General features: G+C 39.5%; 1 protein-coding gene across 2 annotated transcripts in view; it reads right to left on the minus strand.

Annotated features, from left to right (window-relative positions):
• LOC117306911 (leucine-rich repeats and immunoglobulin-like domains protein 3) overlaps positions 1-21956 on the minus strand; it is an 81644-nt gene that overhangs the window by 13775 nt on the left and 45913 nt on the right. For both annotated transcript variants that reach the window (XM_033791479.1, XM_033791480.1), the window contains 7 exons: positions 10029-10166; positions 8308-8451; positions 4244-4675; positions 3006-3158; positions 2150-2221; positions 1765-1928; positions 807-943 (listed from right to left, as the gene is read on the minus strand). In XM_033791479.1, coding sequence (XP_033647370.1) covers positions 807-943; positions 1765-1928; positions 2150-2221; positions 3006-3158; positions 4244-4675; positions 8308-8451; positions 10029-10166 — 1240 coding nt within the window. The remainder of the gene's footprint in view (positions 1-806; positions 944-1764; positions 1929-2149; positions 2222-3005; positions 3159-4243; positions 4676-8307; positions 8452-10028; positions 10167-21956) is intronic.

Here is a 21956-nt window from a genome sequence, read left to right on the forward strand (position 1 = left end):
ACAATATTATGTCAAATTATGTCATCATTGATAAAAAGCAGTACATTAAATATCTATAAAGTTCATTTAATATCTACAGAGTTTTGCAACTTAGAATATATTTTACAATGGTTTTGATTTACATAATATCATTGAATATAACTGACAACTTCCTCATCATGCCCCTCTGAGGCTCTGAGCAACTTAAACTCAAATACTAAGCCTGAATGTGTTTTCAGTAAGTTTTTATAATCTTAACCAATCCATCCTTTAAATCCTACTTGAAGACGTGGTTTAAAAAAACACACCTCTAAGTGTTTTAATAGACAAGACAGACACAGTTTATCAGACATAAAGGGACTCCATAGTAATTGAAAACAGCAAACAATAGAGCTTTGTCCGTAACCAATGATAAAACAATCAACCGGTAAGCATGCACTTCCTGTCTCAACAAGGGACAAATCTTGAAGGAGTTTGCAAGACAATTTAACAGCTTAGCATTTCCAAGAAACCAAGTTCCTTCTGATCTTGCTATTACTTTCTTATTTAGTATTCTCATGCTTTGTTTTCCATGATTAATCCTTTTGGTCATGACTAGTATCGTCTGGTCTTAGTAATCCCTTTTCTTTTTGGTTCTTTTGCCATGGAAATAAGTTATTGGCTTTTTTGGGGCTATCTATGGATAACTTTGTACAGTATTTCTATCTTGCTTTCTAATATGGTTTATCTTGTTTCAACGTCTTTTCTCCTGTTGTTCTGTATATATTTTTGGCATGTTCTTGCTGTATTGTTATCCTAAAAAGAATTCAATCAATCAAAACACCCACCGCGCCATCTTTCTTCCACGTAAACTCCATGGTGGACTCGCTGCTGCTGGACGCCATGCAGACCAGCGACACGTTGTCTCCCTGTAGTGCCTCGGTCGTCTGGGGTTGCCGGATGATCAGTGGCTTAGAGTTATCATCTGGGATTAGGGCAGGAACAAAGAATAGGAAGCCATTAATGATAAGCACAGGATATGAGGGATTAAGGGAGACTCTGGGCATGGCAATCCTAATTTATGAAAATATAATGTGAATATGATATTAACAGTTGGTGACAGTGCTGTATGGTGACGTACCAGTGTTGCTATTCCATTGCTGCGACTCTAATCTATGGGCATTCCAATACAATGACCACAGGCACCAGAAATCTGGTGGGCTTAATCATTATTGTGACTTTATTTCTTGATTTTAATTACTGAATGTTAACAAATTCAAATATACTCGGGGTTCTTTTCCAGGATTTTCCAAACAGTGGGACTCAATTTTTTTTTATGTTTGGCTGAAATACGCTCAATTGAAACAAGGTATTCAAAATGTTTTCTATGAGGTGTCTATCTTGGTTTTAAAATGCCTACTGATTAGTTGATCCCTCTGAAAGTTCTTTGAGTATCCAAGACTGCTGTTTTGATTGAATGGCAGTGTTTATTTGCGACCCCACGACTAATATGTCACTAATAGACTGAAATTTGCATCGGGATAAAGAATATTAATTTTGGTTTTATCCATATACACTAATGTGTGTTAGCACTGTAAACTCAGTACTTTCCCGACGTCTGTGAAAAAAAAAAATCACAGGCATTTTACTCCGTTGGGATTCAAGCCCACGACCTTTGAAATTCTAGAGCAATGTCATTGAATCAGGGAAAAATAACTGTAAAACCCAGAATAATTTGCACAGATGAAACTCATACACCAATTTACTGTGGCATCGCCACTGATCTCCCCAAAGAATTTGCCTTACCGCATGTGAATGAAGTAGGCTCCACACTGAAGAGGTTGGCCCCTCTGAGCGGCGGAGGGTGGGAACACGTGCCGTCGATGGTACCTCGGTAACCGGCCGCATCTACCCAGCCAGGGAACCAGGAGAGCTGGCAATCGCAGAACAGAGTACTGGAGTTGATCAACCTGTTGGTATATAATAATAATATTTAACATCATTTAACATGATTTCTATAGCGCCATTCCATCTAGATCATGGCGCTCAGCAACAGATTCCATTATGTTCAACGTTCACAATCACAAGATTTATTATTAAAAAAAAAAAAAATCTAAATATATTATGCATTAAACCCATGACTCTAGGCATTTTCCAGAACAAATCACTTAGAGACTACAAATGTACTCACAGTTGGCTGAGATGGTCCATATTGTGGAAAGCGTTGACCTGTATGGAAGTGATATTATTATCTCGAAGATCCCTGTAATAAAGAAACATATTAAAGACATCAATCAAACAGAGCTATTTGTAATGATTCAGGTACAATAGAACACCTACCTGTTGAAGTGGTGAATAGATATTGAGGAAAGCAATCAAATAGGAAACTATTTGTATCAATCATAGAACCTATACTTGTTGCAGTAGTGAAGAGGTGTTGAAGACATCAAGCAAACAGAATACTACACATATTTAGTGGCGAACTTTGTTTCTTATTGGGTACTTTTTGTAACACAAAACACAATGTCCACCGATTAACATTAAACTTACACTGTTTAAAGGTAATGATATTAAAAAACCTTCCAATAAACTATTAGTAGCTGATGTGAGTGCTATAGTTTTTGAGAAATGATTAAAAAAAAATGTGATGAAAATACGTTTTACATGCCAAAATAATTTTCGCCTCATGATCACTGAGACAAAAATTATTTTTATGACACTGTTGACTCATTTCTCAAAAACTACAGTACCTCTGCACATAATATACTCAGGGAAGCTCTCTACCATCATTATCTTCAAACTGTGTAAGTTTAGTGTAAATTCTAGGACATTGTGTTTTTTTTGTCGTACATAAAGTACCATACCCTTTCACAAGGCACGGCTTCTTTTAATGTTATATTTTTATAGTATTGCTGATTTCGAAACTACTTTTCACCTCTATATTAGTTTACTTTAATTTCAAGCTTGTTGTTGCATCATGAATCAAACGATGATTTGTTTTTCTCGGGTTTAAAATCGTTATCCATGAGGTAAGAGAAAGAACTTACAGGTCTTCAATTCCCTCGATCCCATCAAAGGCCTTCTTAGCGATGGAGCGGATCTTGTTATTGGCTAGGTTGAGACGTTTCAGCGATGTCAGGCCTTCGAACGCTCCCGGCATGTCCTCGAGACTCCATGAGATGCGATTGTTGCCCAACTCACTGAAAATATGACCAGAAATGGAATCCAAAATGAACTTGATTATGGGCATACATTTCCTTTTTCACTTTAATACAAACCATTATACTGTAATTGATAGTGTCCAGTTCATATGAAACGCTCAATTGCCATTATTGTTGCTGCTAGTTCAGGTTATTGCAAAGGGTTAAAAAAAAATAGAAGCTCCATGATTATTGACGATTCATGAGTAATTTTCTTTGCGCAAAAAAAAGGGTAATGGCCTGATATTTCGACCCCAGCACAGATTTTCTTAAGAGCTTTGAGAAAGACTCTGCTAGTGGTGAAATGACGTGCCATTTATATATTACCAGCCAAAAGAACCAAAAGAACAACAAAATTATGCTAACCAGATTAAGGTTACCAGCCAAATTAGCAAGTCACTTAAAAGTACAATTTGTGACTGGTATCCTGTTCATTCCCGCTAAGCCGAAAATTGTTAAGCAATATTTTTCTGCTTAAGCAGCTCAAGAAAATTGGGAACACAAATGTCAAGGCCCAATTTAATGGCTCTGCTTTCCACATAAATCTGTGCTTACGATAAAGTACATGAATCTACATTGGGCTGTAAGCGCAGAAATCCATGGTAAGTAGTGCCATGAGAATGGGCACTAAAGTTAATACATTTACAATACATGAATGTAAATTGTTGCTTTTTGTTTGATAATCTAAATTTTATATAGTTTCAATTTCCATTTTGTTTGCATTTTGAGTGCATGGTGTTTCACATAAAACATACATGCTGCGTCAAAAAGGTCTTGCCTTACATATTAGGCTTGACATCCGTTAAGTCATCTTACAATGGGTGTTGTGACCAGCCATTGTTTGTATTACAATTGGTAAAAAAAGCAAATAGGCTGGGCAAGTAGCCAGAAAATAAGAAAGGAAATACGCTGTACAAACAAAACAGGTTTTTAGGAGTTGGGAACCAAGGACAAGGGGGGAAAGAAGAAGAGGTAGACAAACAGGGAAGACGAGAGATGACAAACAACCTGCTTGGACAACAATAGCAAGGTGTCCAGTCCGACAAATGAACACAGTTCCAAGTGATTTTGAGTACACTACTTACAGCACTTTAAGGGCAGGCAATCCTTTAAAGGCTCCATCGGCAACGTTCGACACAACGTTCTGGTTGATGAAGAGGTCCAGCAGACCCGGCAACCGTTCAAAACCGTTCCTCTTCAGGACCTGAATGCGATTGAAGGAGAGGTCCAAGCCTTCCAGGGACTGGCAGAACTTCCAGCCTTCCGGATCGGTAGCGTTGATGAGATTCCTGCTCAGCAGTAGCTGGCGGATCTCGTCGAGACCAAACAGCCACCCTTTGCTGACGTTGCTGATGCGGTTGCCGTCTAGCTGGAGGTCTTGGAGGGTGGCTAGCCCGTAGAAGGCTCCGTCTTCAAGGGTGGAGATGCGATTGCGCCTCAGGTTGAGTACATCCAGATTGGCAAGACCCTCGAAGTTTAGACTCTTAATGTTGGACAGCTTGTTACGACTCAGATTCCTGGTGAAAATCAAGCAAAATCAAAACATACTTAATATAAATTTTGTTGAAGAACAAAACAAATCAGACTTGGGTAGGGGGGGGGGAATGCTTGGGAACCAATCAGGTTGTCTTTTCAGAGGTGCATATTTGAAAGATTTCCTTTCAACAAGATCAAATTGTAATAATTCTTGTTGATCAAGTATGGTGATATTGAAGAAAACGTTAGCTCGTTCGTCACATTTAAGACAAAAAATTAACTCAAGCACTTGCATGATGGTTCAAAAGAGGGTTAGCCCTTTGGACTTGGCCGCTATCAAAAATCCAAAGCAATGGGTTGATGCCATAACTTGGATGTCTCCAGCATCAGACAATAGAATTTGTCAACCCCTAGCAAACCACAGAACTCCCCTCTCTTCTCCCAGCCACACCCCCCCCCCCCACCACCACCTCATTAACAGAATTTAGAAATGACCTTCTGAATCCCCATTTGATGAGAGTTGCACCAGTGTCTGATTACAATTTACATTAAGACTAATTGCGACTAATTTATCAGGCTAAACAACACCAAGAATCACCAGCGTAATTACTGCGCATATAACTCATTAGGGTCGTTAATTTTTAAAATAGCATCTCGTCATCTAAAAATTAATAAATAAAACGTGGCAACTTAAGTTTGTTTTTTCTTTCTGTGGGACATGCTGAAGGGTCAAGCTGAAAAAGAAATACTGTCAGTAAAAAAAAATTCTCTTTGTTACAGCTTTTGGACCCAAATACCTAAACCACAATTAATATCAAAATTCATCCAAACTCAGAACATAAATTGCCAACAGGGGCAGTAAAGTCTTCATAGAACCTGAACAATTATATAAACTAACATGAACATGCTCAGGTATGCCTTAAAATACTAAAAAACTTCAAATAAAACTAAACTTATAGATTTACTTTTCTCAGTTTGATCTCCAGCCACTAACTACACGAAGCAGAATAAAAATTATATTCAGCCAGGAAAACCATGGGAAAACTGAACTTAATCATTTTTAATATAGTCCCCAGTCGAACAACACGCCAAGAAAAGTGTAAAGAAATAAAAAATCCCAACCTCGGCAGCATGAGGGGTAATTGTAAAGCAGGTTCAATGTGGAGAGCCAAGGGCGATACAACCAGCCACCCAGTTTACCCCCGCCATCTGTATTTGCTATTACACCCCAGTCAGCTTCAGGGGGGTCAGGGAGCACCAGCTCCTATTTGTAATGGACATGGCTTTGTTGAAAGAAACAGCTTTCCGTCCGCCCATTTACACACATGGTACATGGAAACTTGCCACACAACCCAGGCCTGATAGACATTACAGGCCTGTCAACTCTATCCCAGCATCTTTGTGGGACGAAGTATTTGCACAACTTCAAAGTGTAAATTTTGATAGGGGAAGGTAACTACGAGATGAAATAGGCTATATCCCCCCCCCCCTGTATGAAATTCAATTCTCAATTTTGTCTGATTTCAGTATTTGAACAGTTCACTGATGAACTCCAGGATTTACTGTTTACTAAATGCTTTAGGGAAGTGCAAGGGCAAATCAAAGTTAAGGTCAGATTACATAAAAAAGTTCTTTCATTATACATCCACTGGGATACAAGTGCAGGAAAAGTCCAACTAGTGAATAAGACAAATCTTGCCGTTTTGGTCAACAGGGAATTTTGTTTTCCAGGGGTGGATTTCACAAAGAGTTCAAGACCAGTCTTATCTCGAGTTAGGAGCAGTAACTCTTTCCATCTCTTGCTAACTTAGGACTAGCTTTTAAGTGTTTAATAACTCCCAGGACAAGTCCTAAGTTTGAACTATCTTTGTGAAATTGAACCCTGAATATACATACAAAATATTGCAGAGAATTAAATATCAGAAAGAGGATGTGTTGACGTTACACATACACTGTGGACACTCTTTTTACCGTATTAAGGGGATTTACAATTAACAGCCGATATATGCAACCCCTTATTTATGTTAAAAAGTGTTTCTTTTGTGTTTTCAATTATAACATAAATTTGTTCAAGAAAAACACTCATAATTCTTTCTTCTAAGCATCATTTACAAACATGTTGCCTATTTCAATGGTTATCAAAGCCATTTAAGATGCAAATATAACTCAATTTTGTAATAAAACTGCATAAGTGACAAATGTACAGTGTACTACAGCTTGTATAAAAAAATAAGGGAAAACAAAAAAAGTTTGGTGCATCAGTTTGCTAGGAGAAACAAGACTATTTTATTGAGTGAGCAAGAGCATAAGAGGTCATAGCCATTATTGGACCTTGTAGGGGCATTGTGACATAGGCTGACAAGCAACTCTCCTTTTTCCCTCCTGGGTATAGCCTTCTCACTTCCCCATTTACTGGGTTTCAACAATTGGCTTCTGAGATCTGGTTGTCATTAACTCAGGAACGCTGACTCTTTTCTGCGTGATGCCTGTGAGTGAGTGTGTTAAACAGTAATGCATCTTGTACCTAAATATGTAGTGTAGAAACGATTTCGTCCAACAATTTTTTCGGAGCAAAAGATTTAGACTGAACTTATTTCGTGCATGCTGAATGCATTGAGTAGCCTATCATTTAAGATTGTAAGATTAAGAATGTAAGATTATTAGTTTCATTAATAAAACACTTAGATCATAATGCTTGGCTTGCTTTTGAGACATGGTCAATTTTGACAAACTTGTTTCCCTTAATCCTACACAACATGTAGAACTCCATGTTGAGCATTTGATTGATGACTATTCATTAAAGAAGCATGGACTGGTACCCACCACTCCGATTACCAGAAACAGACCCTGCAATCAGGCATCAGAATCCCCTTGAATTTGTTAAAGCCATTGGACCCTTTCGGTAAACAGTGTTGTCCAAGGCCCACACTTTGTGTACCACAACTTCTATATCAAATAACAAACCTGTGAAAATTTAGGCTCAATCGGTCATCGGAGTCGGGAGAAAACAACGGAAAAACCCACCCTTGTTTCCGCGCGTTTCGCCGTGTCATGACATGTGTTTAAAATAAATCCGTAATTCTCGTTAACGAGAATTTATATTGTTTTGCTGTTTTCTCAAAAAGTAAAGCATTTCATGGAATAATATTTCAAGAGAAGTCTTTCACCATTGCCTTCTGTAAACCCTGTAAGTTATTTGTAATTCTGTGAACATTTTTTTTTTTTTTTCTGAACCGAAAGGGTCCAATGGCTTTAACATTTTCCCACGTAGATGATCTAAAGCTAACTTAATTTAAGGTTAATCATCGAGTTTTTGTTCTTCTCTCTCTCTCTCTAATCATGAAGTTTCCTTTCGTAATAACTTGGAGCAGCGACCAATTCCCCACCGTATTTGGCTGGTGCCCTTCAAACATGAGGACCGTTTGGTACATGTAACTTTACATTCTACACACGTGGGTCATTTATATACTGGCAATATGCCACATTGATTTTGATTTTTTTCTAATTTCTTCAAAATTAGTCATCTTAACCTTTTCTGTGGCCTACATTATATTGTACTTTATGTACATACAAAACCTGATTTTATTTTTAAACATAACGGGACCAAATTGAAAGTACGTGTAACACTTGGACAATAAGACTGGAACAATAAGACTAGAACAGTACAACTTACAGCGTGACCAATTTGTCCAGCATTAAGAAGAGCTCTTTAGGGAGTTCCTCTATCCGATTCTTCTCCAGGTTGAGGGTTTGTAGAATCCTCAATGGTTCCAAGGATCTAGGCGCTAGCAAAGTTATCCGATTGTTGTTCAGGAATCTAAGAACAAGATAAATAAGAGATAAATATTAGAACAGTTCACAGGCAAAATTCAGGAGAAATTTATCTGCAAGTTTCGAGTTACGAGTTATATTGTGTCAACGGCCAAAAGTTTTGCTTTAAGTGTGAGATTCGCTTATAATTTATACTGGTGTTCTTTTTAAAATTACTTGCTGGCCTGGGTTCCCCATTACTCTAGACCAAGAACCCCCAAAATGCTACAATTCAGGAAGTTTACATACTCTGTGCGTGACCAGAAAAAAAGTAAGACGAAAAAAACAAACAGGCTAGGACTATTTCTTTACCGATTGCTTTATTTTTTTACAAGAAAATTGGTAGGCTCAAGGAGAGTTAGAGAAAATCTTGATATCAGGAAACATATTTTGTTGCTGCAATGACTAACAAATATTCACACATAACATTTTGTCATAGTTTTGTCTGCTGTAGGGCACATGCACATTTGACAAGGGTGTTATTTGACAGGGAGTTTTATGCTGCCCTCTCGGTCAGGTAACAACCTAAAAGTGTTACTGCATGGCCTCTCACGCATGTAATTGCAAAATACCTTACCACAATATTCTATTTAATGCTTGCCTGATTTTTAAGTACTTTATTTGCCTTGCTTTGGGTGGTCGTGTAAAAGCAGTATTCTCAATTCCTTTTAACTTCGCTCTGTATCGTGTAACATTGACATTGACTTATCACAGCTTTTACAACTGCTTATCTGTGAATTAATGGGTGGAAACAGTTGATGATTTGAAATAAGAACAGAAACAAACTATCTAGTTTGAAGAACTGAACAATACTATCCAGCTTAGCTAAGTCTAGTTTGAAGAACTGAAAAATACTTTTCATATTGAAGAACTAGAAAATACTATCCAGCCTGAATAACTGTAAAATACTATCCAGTTTGAAAAACTGAGAAATACTATCTAGTTTGGACAAATGACAAATACAACCCAGTTTGAACAGCTGAAAAATACTATCTAATTTGAAGAACTGAAAAATACTTTCCAGTTTAAAAAGCTGAGAGATACTATTCAGTTTGAATAGATGAGAGATAAGTCTAGTTTGAATAGCTGAGTGAAAGATAATATATATCCAATTTAAAGAAATGAAAAAAAAAACAGCTGAGAGATACTATCCAGTTTGGTGAAATAACAAAATAATATCCAGTGTGAATAGCTAAGAAATACTATCCAGTTGGGACAAATGAAAAAATACTCTCCTAGTTGAAGAACTGGAAAATAATATGCAGTTTTAAGACCAGAACTGCATTATTCACAGTACAACCTGTGAAAATGAAAAACTACATGTACATACACTAGTGCCTGCTGTATTATTTATGAAAATCTCTACACACGCTTCCAGTGTTTTGTTTACATCATCACTTACTGTACCAGTCCTTGAATTTCAGCAAGGCAAATTGCTCCCACTGCCTCTGGTCTATGCATGTCTCCCCTTATAAATATACAGGTCCCACAGACATTTCAATTTTCTAAATGGGAAACGGCCACGAGGGGGAAACTGCCTTGCCCCCCTTCAAGGCCCGCCTTAGTGAAAAAAGGAAAACCTACATGTGATGGAGGTTACTCTGTGATGGGAAAGTGTTCTCCGTGATGTTAACGATGTTGTTGTAGCTCAGGTCCAGCTTCCGTAATGACACAAACCCTTCCATCGACCCCGGTTCAATGTATTCAATCTCATTGTGGTCCCTGGAGAAAAAAAGAAGAGAAATACAACATTAAGCAAATTGCATTTTTAAGTACTTAAGTTAATGACTAATGGTAAACGTCAATGCTACATGTACACACACTTACATGAAGCAGAAAAAAAACAAAATGCTAAGCAGGGAAACAGGCATTAACAAGACATGTCAAAGTAACACTTTGTGCTGAGTAGTATTTGTTTTCTCTGTAAAATGTGCCCATTGTTTTTTTTTTTTTTTTTTTTTTTTTGGGGGGGAATTTCTATGTTAATAAGGACTTGTCCAACGCAATGATGTAAGGCCATGGCTACGTCACTGTTTCTACATACTTGGACAGTCACTAATGTATGGCAAACAGCCAGAACCCATACCCCACTCACTCACAGCTAAATAAGCTCAACTCCATGGCTATTATTATACCTAACCTCCTTTCCCACTGCTAACGACCCCAAAACCTTGAAATCAAGGGAGGCTCAAGAGTGGACAAACCCTGGCCACAATGCAGGTGGACATCCTTCAGGAACAACAGAGGGCCTCTCCATCGGTCACCAAACTCATGTGAAAGCAATAATAACCTCGGTCATGTGTTTCTCTAGGAAGGCTCTGTTCTTCTCAGGGACTGTTCCCTACCAACATGGCCCTAAATGCCAAAACAACAGGACCATGGATCGCTGGAGAATGTCTGGAATTTCCCAAATGCTTTTCAGGTGTATGTTTCATGCAGGTGTGCTTTTTTTAGTTGAAGAGGATGCCACCTCAGATTAACAATGAGGTAAAGGTTTTGGTTCATGAAAAGGATTTTTTTTTTCAATTTTCATGGCCGATTTGATTCATGATCATGTACCTACGTGTGATGAATGTTATCATGAAAGCTGCGCTAGCTTAAGTTCCTGTAAGTGTGCAAAGCCTTAAACTAGTTTTCAACTCTTTGATTAAAAAAGAAATAGAATTCATGTATGCTATCAGTAACAGTTCAAGAACTAGTTCACAAGGTGCGAGTACAATGAATGTGTTTGCGGAAGATTTCTATGCTCCCTATTTAAGACCTATTATAAGAACTATTCAACATGGAACTTGCGCCTAAATTGTTTTGCAAAATTTCCAACTTAATCTTTCCCCTGAAAGAAGTCTGAAAGAAGAAAACTTCCTTAACCCCATTTTTCTGGGCCCTTTGCGTCTGATGTTGTGGACACAACGTGCTGAAACTCGTCTCACCCAACTTTACTTGTAACAAAAGACAAGTTCAGTGTGATTGTTGAGGGGGGGGGGGGGGGCCAACAAATTCTTTTACCAGCCACAATGGTACAATTAGCTTTCTTGTAAGATCAAACACCCAGTATTAGAAATGAAGGCGGGGGGGGGGGGGGGGGGGGGGGGGGAAGGACATGTAAATGCCGACCCATTAAACTGAAAGTGTTCCCATTCAATAGAAAATTAGTTCGCTTGTTTGCGAGAGCAAGTGGAATACCAAGAGTGCAAATACAGCAACTTTTTTTTCCGGAATACCCTTTTTTTTTCCTTCTCTCCCCTCCTTCCCGCTTCTTTCCCATTTGTAAAAACTGGTAGCATTATAGGTTCCCATCAACACCTGCAGGATCCTGGCAAGCTAATGCATATTGTCCCTGACCAACAAGCCTAGAGGCCCTCAAAGGGTTAATTTGAAAACTAGCACCGAAACTTGACCTGAATCGATCCGAGACATGAGGCAGCCAAAAAAAAAAAAAAAAAAAAAAACGCTTCAGACTTTGCCTGGATATAAGTAGCTCAGGTCCTTTTTCGGTGGTGGATTTCGGGTTTTTTATGCCTTTGTTACCCATTACTAAATTTGTTCCTGGTCGGTATACCTTGGGGATATTAAGCCACCGCGATCAATGTTCGTTTTCCAATTGAAATCCATGAATGAGGCAGTGTGTGTGCACTCCCAGAACTTCAATCCTAAACTTCAGAGACTTTACTCATAACTTCAAAAATTTCATTGTTGACAAAATCAGATAAAGCGAACAAAAAAAGTAAACAAAAAAGGATGCAGCTTCCAAAAAGGACAAGGATCTGGATTTAGGAGAAAGAGTAGCTTAATATTAAACAGAATGTATGTTGTTTTTTCCCTCCTGAACCTAAATTTGTTTTCCTAAAATCTTTCAGAGGTGTTTATTGTGTATCTAAAGACTCGTTTTCCCTTCATTAATTTCTTTAAAAGTTTTGTTGAGTTGCAATAAACGACAATTCATAAACACAAATGAAATCCTGAATGGGTATGATTTGAACCTAAAACCACCCAAACCTTCTTGCATGTTTAAATACTTGTAAATGACATGTAGAGAATATGCGGGCTGGGACTGTAATGGAAGAGTGCAGTGTACATGTATACCTCATGCATTCTAAGTAGTCAATTTTCTCATTGCCAATCCACATAGCACTCGCAATAGTCCTCTCATCCTGTGAGACGCACGCACAGAAAAACCCCAAACTCATCAAATATATGGAGCAAACGGGGCCTCAAACCCTGTAACACTATCCCCTATATTGATCCGCTTAGCAAGGGAATAAAACCCTGGTTTCTTGGTTGAGCTTTCTACCGCTGCCGAACGACCGACTCGGCCGACCTACCGTCAAACAAGGATTCCTGATAACTACAGCCCTATAGCTCCACCGTTGTCTCCTTGGCTGTGGAATAACAATGCCCGAGCCAGCCGCATCAATTAATGGATATTGGCCCAGGAACACTGCATCCCTTTGGGGGGGGGGGGGGGGGGATAGGACCTCGCACGCACCGCTGCAGACGTACCACAGTGACCTCATTTTGTTTTCTCACTTTCCCAATCAAATATATAAAAAAATACGGTCACCGTACTGCATTAATCACCCAGTTGGCTAAGGACGCAAGATTGGAGTGGATGGTGCACCATATGCAATATTCTCTCTCAAGATTCTTTTCTTTGTGGTGGTTAGCACAATGGGGACTGTACACCTATCCATCACGATGGCGATGGATGAATACTTAAGTACCTTTGGTGCATTAGTGTCTTCTCCTATTGCTATCACTTCATATGAACGCAACGAGCACGCTTCGCTGAACCAAGCGCTAACAATTTTCCTCGGTAATTAATCACTGTCTCAAGGAACTCATTCATACTATAACACATGGGTTTTTTAAATTCAAGTTGCCCTATTTTTTTTTTTGGAGGGGGGAACTTGTTGGCATACTAATTAATTTTGTTGTAAAAGCATTCGGTAATCGTACTTCATTAAGAAACAGTGTTCCATCATATATGTGCCATGCAGGAGTAAACAAAGAAAACTCTTCAACATCAATCAATAATGGAACTGTTCTTCGCATTAACGATAAAGTGCAACAAATTATGTTTTCCGTCCAGAAAACCAAATCCAGCTCTGGAACGACAGAGGGTGTACACTGGCTTCCCTTGCCCTGATCTTGGACATTATGCCCTGATCTTGGACATTATGCCCTGATCTTGAACTTGATGGCCTGTTATAGGGCATGATGCCCTGTTTATGGAAATGATGCTCCTTCAATTTAAGCGCATTTCATAGCTAGTTTATAGAAAGGTTTTTGTTTGCTTTTGCGTGTGTGGACTTTAAGTTATTCAGCTATCTTCGCTTACACAGCTAGCGCAGAAGAGATGGCGCTTACCCTGTTTAGCGGAGAATGGTACCTGATGATTTGTGCCTTGTCTATAATTTTCCATCCGTGTACGAAACTGTTAACCGCATGAAATCATTCACTTCACAAAAACTTGCACCGTTTCTATCATCATTGTACAATCACGCTCGCAGAATAATCATCGTGCGGGAGATTTCACAGGTTGATTTGCAAACCAGAATGAAGTAAAACACTCGGTCATTATTCATAGACATTCTCCAGTCCAAAAGATACCGCAGCGCAAACACTCTCAAGAGGCTAATAATCAATCAGGGAAATATGCAATGTCATCAAAAGTGAATAGGCCTAATACACAAGTGCGCAGTCAAAGAAAAAGGATCACCTAAATTACAATATCGAGGTGTACAATCTGCCACAGGAAATATTATCAATAAGCAGAATAATTCAATCTCTGTCAATATGTCAGAGAATTTTCTTGAGTTTAAGGGAGTAAAACACTTGATGTTTCGTTCCATATAAAGACTGGACACTGATCAGGTAGATTTGCTTTTCAATCAGGACTAGCAGGTGCCACTTTTGAGCTCCAAATATTAAGTGATGAGGTATGAAGATGCATTCCAATGTTTTACTGCCTGGAAACCAGTGCCATTTTTTTGTTTTCGAGTCAGAAATGTCAAAGGACTCAATGAAATCTGGTAAAAAATGAAAATAAACGAAGGCATCACTTTACACAACTCCCGCAAATATTTTAAGTGGGAGCTCCACTCTTGATTTGATGTGATATTTCTCCGTAAATTGGTGCCAACCTGGAATGCAAAAAAATGTTTCTGGAAATAAAAAAGGAAAATAGGAGGGGAAAAAAACCTGTGAGGAAACCACCCAAAGCGGCACTCTAATTACAGGGGACATCCCTGACACCTGTCCATCATGAAAAACCTTTGCCAACTAAAATCATGACCTGTTTCTGGATTGTTGGTGGTGTAAAGGGGGGTAGGGTAATAAACCAGATGCCCTTGACTAAACCAGGAAGCGAAAGGCGGGAAAATAAGCTCAGCGAAGCTGGCACCATGGAGAGGAAGCTGTTGTGGAAGCCACAGGGGTATGACCTCTTCAATGCCTCAAAAGATGATGTCCATGAAATTCGATGCTTTCGGTTTTCAGAGAAACTCACTTTTTTATTAAACTTCCACTCTAGTCAATTTCCAGCTCCGGAAAAGAGTGGTAAATGGAATGCATAAAAAGGGTTGTAATCATTTTAAGGGGATACACCGAGGTTGCTGCAATTCGTTACAAGGTAGAATTTCATTGACGAAAAGAGTGGTTGTGTAACTTTTACCAGAGTGGAAGGGGTAAAAGATTTCCAAAATCAAAAGAAAAAGGGGAAAAAAAGTCTTGCCCCTTTCATGATACAAGTATACAGCAGAGCTGCCAACATTTGTGTCTTACAATAAGTGAGATTTTGCACAACAATCAGGTAGATAGTAACAACTACATTCAACATAAATAGGGAAAATGTTTCAACAATCAGGAAGATCTTAAAATTTGGTCATCAGAACATGGATAGATTGGTTTATTTTCAGGGAACCTTCTACAGCATCAGGGAGAGTCGGCAGCTCTATTCATTGAATGCAATTGATCATTACCAACAACACACAAGTGGACATTCACACTGAATAATGAACCTCTCTCTCTCTCTCTCTGCTGGTTATTTGCATACGGACTGACCTTGTCACTCAGTGACCCAACACTGAATGAATCAGTAGACTGACCACCAGGGACACAACAACCCCCCAATGAAACTACAGCCGACCAGCTAAAACCTCCACACCCCTCAAACCAAAAATCCCCTGTCAAGAAAAATCTGGCCGCCGAAAGGGACACGGCAATCACGGACTACAAGACAAATATGAAATGTTTCTATAGTTGGTAAGGCGGAGGAGAGCGAGAGCGAAATCGTGGCAACCGCAATGTGTAGAGAGTGAAGAAATGGAAGCTCCTGTTTAGCCCCTGGCCTCTCTGGTAATGGAGGGTCACTAGTATCAAGTCCCTACCCTGCTGGGAACGGTTGACCCCCAAGTTCTATTCTTACACTTTGACTGCAGGCAATTTCAACTTTGGGGACGACCTTACATACTGCTTGAGTGAGGGCAAAGGGCTACCTGATTCACAGTCTGGGTTTGGACTCCGCTCTGCAGATGTTAATTATGCAGGGCACCAGGCTGAATCGCTCATAGGATCACTGCATGCTTGTTAAAGTTTCCATGCTGGCAACCTGACACGTGTCGTTAGCCTTGAGTTTTAAAAATCAATCTAGCCTTTTAAAATTACAAGCTTTCTCTCCACAACGAGGAAACACAAACAGGAACATTACAATAAAAGAAAACAGCATAAAACAACAAAACAAACGTATAAAACTTAATGCTGTTTAAAGGCCCCATAAAGCCATTGGACCCTTTCGGTAAACAGTATTGTCCAAGGCCCACACTTCGTGTATCACAACTAATATATATATAAATTTAGACTCAATCAGTCATCGGAGTCGGGAGAAAATAACGGGAAAACCCACCCGTGTATCCGCGCGTTTCGCCATGTCATGACATGTGTTTAAAATAAATCCGTAATTCTCGCTATCGAGAATTGATATTGTTTTACTGTTTTCTCAAAAAGTAAAGCATTTCATGGAATAATATTTCAAGAGCAGTCTTTCACCACTACCTTCTGTAAACCCTGTAAGTTATTTGTAAATCTGTGAACTTTTTTTTTTTTTTTTCTGTACCGAAAGGGTCCAATGGCTTTAATCATTGCTAAGGTTGATCATTGTACAATAACTCTGCATCCAACATTATTATGTTTTCATAACCATACAAGTTTGATGTGGCCAAATTTGAAAGATAAATGACATTGTAGCATTCCTCAGAACCCAAAGCAAATTTCATACATCTCTTACTCCGTTTATAAGCTTCGGCTTCCTGGGTAATGCCTCCACGTATTAGTTTTATTGTATCTATTGTTTTGTTTTCTTATTAAGTGATTACCCTTTGTGGAAATAACTGTTCGTTGAATTGAAATTGAATTGAAAAGACTCCATGCACAGCCTTCAACGACTCGCACAACCAAACCAGGATAAAACGACCCTCCAAAAATGCTGAATTCTACATTCTAGGCTCCTCCCCTTTTCAGAATGAAGCAATATGTAAAACAGGCATTTCCAATTAGCCAAATGCCTCATCAACGTCTTTGAGTTCTTAATTCCTGCAGCTGCAGCAGCGAGACCCCCAAAAAATACTAATTGTTACACCCCTAATGCTGGGGGAATAGAGGTCCCGCTCAGAGAAAAAGGCCACGATCCGCGTACATGTACTGTTGAGTGGAACACCATCTGTGTAGCAGTGAGTGATTGAGTAGCTTGCTTCTAATATGGGCCCTCCCTGATAAAACTCCCCGCACGCACGATCCACTCAACCAAGCAATAACTCTTACCGTTTTTCCAATGCAGGCTAACTTTGAAAACTTTTTCAATGAGGACAGTAGGACACGGGCCAGACAATTTTTTAAAGACACATCTTTAATTCAAAGTGACAAATGTGTTGAATCGTTTGATTCCTGGAGGAAATGTTTTAATCCACGCGGATTCAAACTTTTCCTGAGTGACTAAAACGCTTTGCAGTTGGCGTAAACTAGATTAAATTTATGAGGCTATTTTGGTGGAATTGTAGTGCCGCAGCGTCTAAAAACAGGTAAGAGTTGACAGTTTTGTTAATGTCAGGGTTCATCACCATTGATTTTGTGAAATAAAAACCCCATTCTGGTTTTGATTGATAAGAAATGTATGTGTCATTTTACTTGTCAAAATAGTTAAGGATTAAAATACACCAGGTCACAACTGGGAGGAGAGTGCTCTGATGATGAAATGTAGTGACTGGTAATGCTGGACCTTGCTTGCGATAGCGCCCTTGAATTTCTTCATTTTGTGTATAACTGTAAAGTAAGTGAAACCTGGCGAGAAGAAAATGTCTCAAATATGAGCACTTTTTGAGTTTTATACGTCCTCCTCAAATGTAATGCTGATTGTCAATAAATAGTCACTTGTGAAAGTGTCTACTTGTTCAGAAAGCAGCCAAAAACTGTCAAGGTATTTTCATCAAGAATGTCAAACCCATCCAGGTTCAGAAATGTAATGAATGTACCAATGGCAATGGTACCTACTTTGGTACCTGCTTACCTGCTTTGGTACCTTGTTTACCTAGTTTGGTACCTGATTAGGTACACTTTGGTACCTACACTTAGTTTGGCACCTGCTTTGGTACCTACATTTAGTTTGGCACCTGCTTTGGTACCTGCATTTAGTTTGGTACCTGCTTTGGTACCCACATTTAGTTTGGTACCTGTTTAGTCTTGGTGCAAGACGTTTCTCGTTTTCCTCTCACGCACAGCGAGCGAGGCCAACTCACCAACAGCGCCGCATCGACTCACCTGACTTAGTCCACTCACCGCCCCGCAAGAAACTGAGTGGACTCAGTCAGGTGAGTGAGTGTGGCGGTCGATTCGGGTGCTGTTGGTGAGTTGGCCGCGCTGTGCATAAAAGGAAAACGAGAAACGTCTTGCACCAAGACAAGTACCTGCTTAGCTACCTGCTTTGGTACCTGTTTAGCTCCCTGTGTTAGTAGCTGCTTTGGTACATGCTCTGGTACCTACCAACCAGGGAAGTGGAGTGGAGGAGAGAGAACAGAGAGGCAGTTAAACTAAGAGGTTGTGTTTGCTCTACTCTTCAACCCCTTATATCACATAACAACAAAGTTTCTAGTGCACTTGTTTGGTACTTGCCCTAGATATTTGTACACCGGTTCATCATTTTATCGCGTCGAACAGGCAAGTGTGTTTTATTTTCACATCTGTTTTGGACAAGTTGATGTATGGTTCAAATCTATCACGCCCCTCAATCAGTACTAGAAGTTACTCTTTAATGAGTCACTATGAACTTACGATTTAAGGAACATGACTATGTAGCCAACGAAGGGAAACTTGCATTTAAAAAAAAAGAAGTAAATTGACCAGACTTTGGCTTGGTTAGTTGTACAGAAATTAAACTTAAAAAGAACTCATGCAAAGATAAACTTCATGGTTGAAACTTCTTACGCCTTTTAGTGGTTGTTTTCGAACCACACTTTTTTGAGCAAAAACTACTCTTAAAATCACAATTTCTTTTTTAAATGAGCATTAACAAAATCCAATATTGATATTGCTTGTGAGCTAGTGAGTAGATAAAAATGAGCTTGTGCTTTAAACATGATAATGATATCCCACACTCAGGTTACTGAACAACTATAGTTTTGTTTACGGCCTTTATCTCCAACCACCTACTTATCTGCAGTATCACTTTCAAAATAGAAGTGCTTTGCTCCCGGGAGAACTTACCTTACCATTCAGAAACAAAATGAATGAAACGTTCAGGGAAAATTATCAAAAAGATGGGGGTCAAAATGGTGGAACACTATCGTAGAATCAATCACATACTTATAATTACGGAGTCATTACGGAGTCATTAACGAATAAAATTAGGTCTGGTTTTCCGTTTAACATTTGGCGCACTTGGAAAGTACGCGAACTAGCAAAGAACCTCAAATTGCCTGTAAGATTAGCACTCCATCAATTATGCATTATGAGATTAACTGAAATCGCTTGACCCATATATCCTCGCAGCGTGACATATCCATCTTCTAACGGTTTTGTGGGGCAGCTGTCACACGTGTGGCTCTGACAATTGTTGACTGGGGGAATTGAGAAAGGAAAGGCAAAACAGTAACCGAATCTTGGGAAATGATTAAACTATTAATGGGTGAAGTAAAATTATGATGTACATGAACAAACCTGTATGCTTCGTTTTTGAAAGGGCAAGGGCACCAAGGCATTACCATTGGTAAAGGACACCACACAAGGAATGGTAAATTTAAACTGGACCATTTCAAGGGCACCAAGGCAATCACCTTCATTGCCTTGGGGAAGCATCAGGCTTGGATGTACCTGGTCTTATAAATAGCGCATGTTTCTACTGATACGGTTTCTACGGTTTTTGAATTATGAGACATTCAGTGTATAAGGGTTTACCATGCACATTGAGCAGCCAGAAACACAGTCAGAAGTCGTACATAAATGTATATAGCAAGGGATCACACCCTGCCTATGACAAAACTTTGGTAATTTGCCAAGTACTATTAAGTCTAAGAGAAATCACAAAAATCTCCTCTGATTAACTGTTTTTTTCTTTCTCCAGTAGTAGCTTCTATACTTCTGCTGAATGCTGATTTTACTGTCGTGTCACTGTCACTCTTCCCCAAATCCCTCAAGCCTTAACTGAATCTCTCTACTACGTCCCCCTAAACCAAAAACCTCTCGACAGTTTGACCAGAAAAGCGGGAAAGAAATGCGTTTATTCGGATGACATTTCATTCATAGGAGAGCACCTTGGCATCGAGAAAATGTCAAGTCAACAATAAAGTCTTTCTGAGGAGTTGATGTTACAATTTCTGAAGTACTTAAGGAAAAAAAGTGACTTGCCGAAGGGGGTTGGGGGAAAGAAAGCAAAAGAGAGAGAGATAGAGACCCCTAAAAAGTTCTATAGGGAGGAAAGACAGAAATTGAAAGCTTTCCGTGTAAAGACATGAAGATCTGCTCACCTGCGTTCGGATGAGTCATCGGCACATGAGATATGGCCGTGGTTGCAAATATGCAGCGAGTACTTCAGAAATGTTTTAAACAAAATTGTAAATGGACGCTTACGGGGGAACTCACACTAGCCGTACACTTCATCACACCCCTCAGGTATGAAACACCATACACTGAGGCAGCGCTGTGCTGAATTTCAAAATGATCTCTTCAACCCATGTCGACTTTTTAATGAAGTATTCATGAGACGTCCATCAGTGAGGAAAAGCAGCGCATATCATAAGCGGACAGACGCAAAAAACCTCCAGGGATGGCAATTCTTCATGAAGGCTTCATAGTTATTTGTTTGAGATGAGTGCAGGGCAAGTTTTCTTAACACGGCCGAAGAAGAAGGGGAGACACACAAAAAAAACACGCCGCAGCTCAAGGTATTCAAGCCCACAGCGTTATTCAGAATGTTGCAAATCCAATGGTGCTTATGTGCATGTCTCATAAATTTTCAAAGGCAATCTTTAATTGCTTTGTGTTATACACTGTATAACATGTAGTTTGCCCACTTGTAATAAATTGGTTTCTAGCAGTGACAGTATTGGGTACGTAGAAAATGAACAGAATTTCAATGCGGCCCTTCCAAAGTAGACTTCGCATGCATGCACTAAATTCACGGTTAAAAATCACCCAGTGTTAGTCAGCCTAACCTTCCAAATGCTTCTCCGACAACACAAGGTGAAATGTGACCATTATTTAATGTTCATGGACATTGACTCAGTTGACTATGAAGTTCAACACTATGTGTTTCCAGGACTGAGTGACGAATCCATGCTTCCAAGGCAATGTTTTGCCCCGTTGCAAAGAAACAGATAAGAGAGAGGGGGGCTTAGTAGTGAATCATATGGGCTTGGTCTTCCCCATCAGACTCAGGTAGTCTTTTCGCACCTCCCGGCAATCGCGCCGACGATTGACAGACATGTCCGGGATGCTTGGCCCCCCTTCGAAAGGAAGCGCTCAGAAATTAAAGGGCCTAGCCACCCAACAATGGCTTGTTTACATTCTCTTCCACAAGATGGAGGAAATGAATCAAGAAGCGTTGACAAATGACATCAGGGTGACGCACTCTGCGGATCAAAGGAAGACTCCTCGGATCGAAAGTCACTCTCAGCGACGCTCGCAAGAGCAGACGTGATCTCCCTGAGCCCTCTGAAGTCAATTCCTGAGCCCTTTAATAAAGGAATCTGGGCTACCTTGCAGCCGTTGCCTCGGGGGTACTACAAACTACAAGCAGATAGATTTCCACAGAGGAAGATCATCAATTAGTTATTAAAACTTACAGTCAATTCTGTGTCTTCATTACACATCAAACGGGGCTAAATGAGCTACCAGTTTGTTAAACACAGTGTCACCCTCTGTACCTCTCAAAATGATTGTACTCTTAAATTTTTTAGACCAAGAAAAAAGAAATTCAAGCCCCTACAGTCCTGTATAATTTCATGAATGTTTTTTTTCACACTCATT

The sequence above is a fragment of the Asterias rubens genome, chromosome 2 (genome assembly GCF_902459465.1).
Source record: "Asterias rubens chromosome 2, eAstRub1.3, whole genome shotgun sequence".
In the NCBI taxonomy this organism is placed as follows: Eukaryota; Metazoa; Echinodermata; class Asteroidea; order Forcipulatida; family Asteriidae; genus Asterias; species Asterias rubens.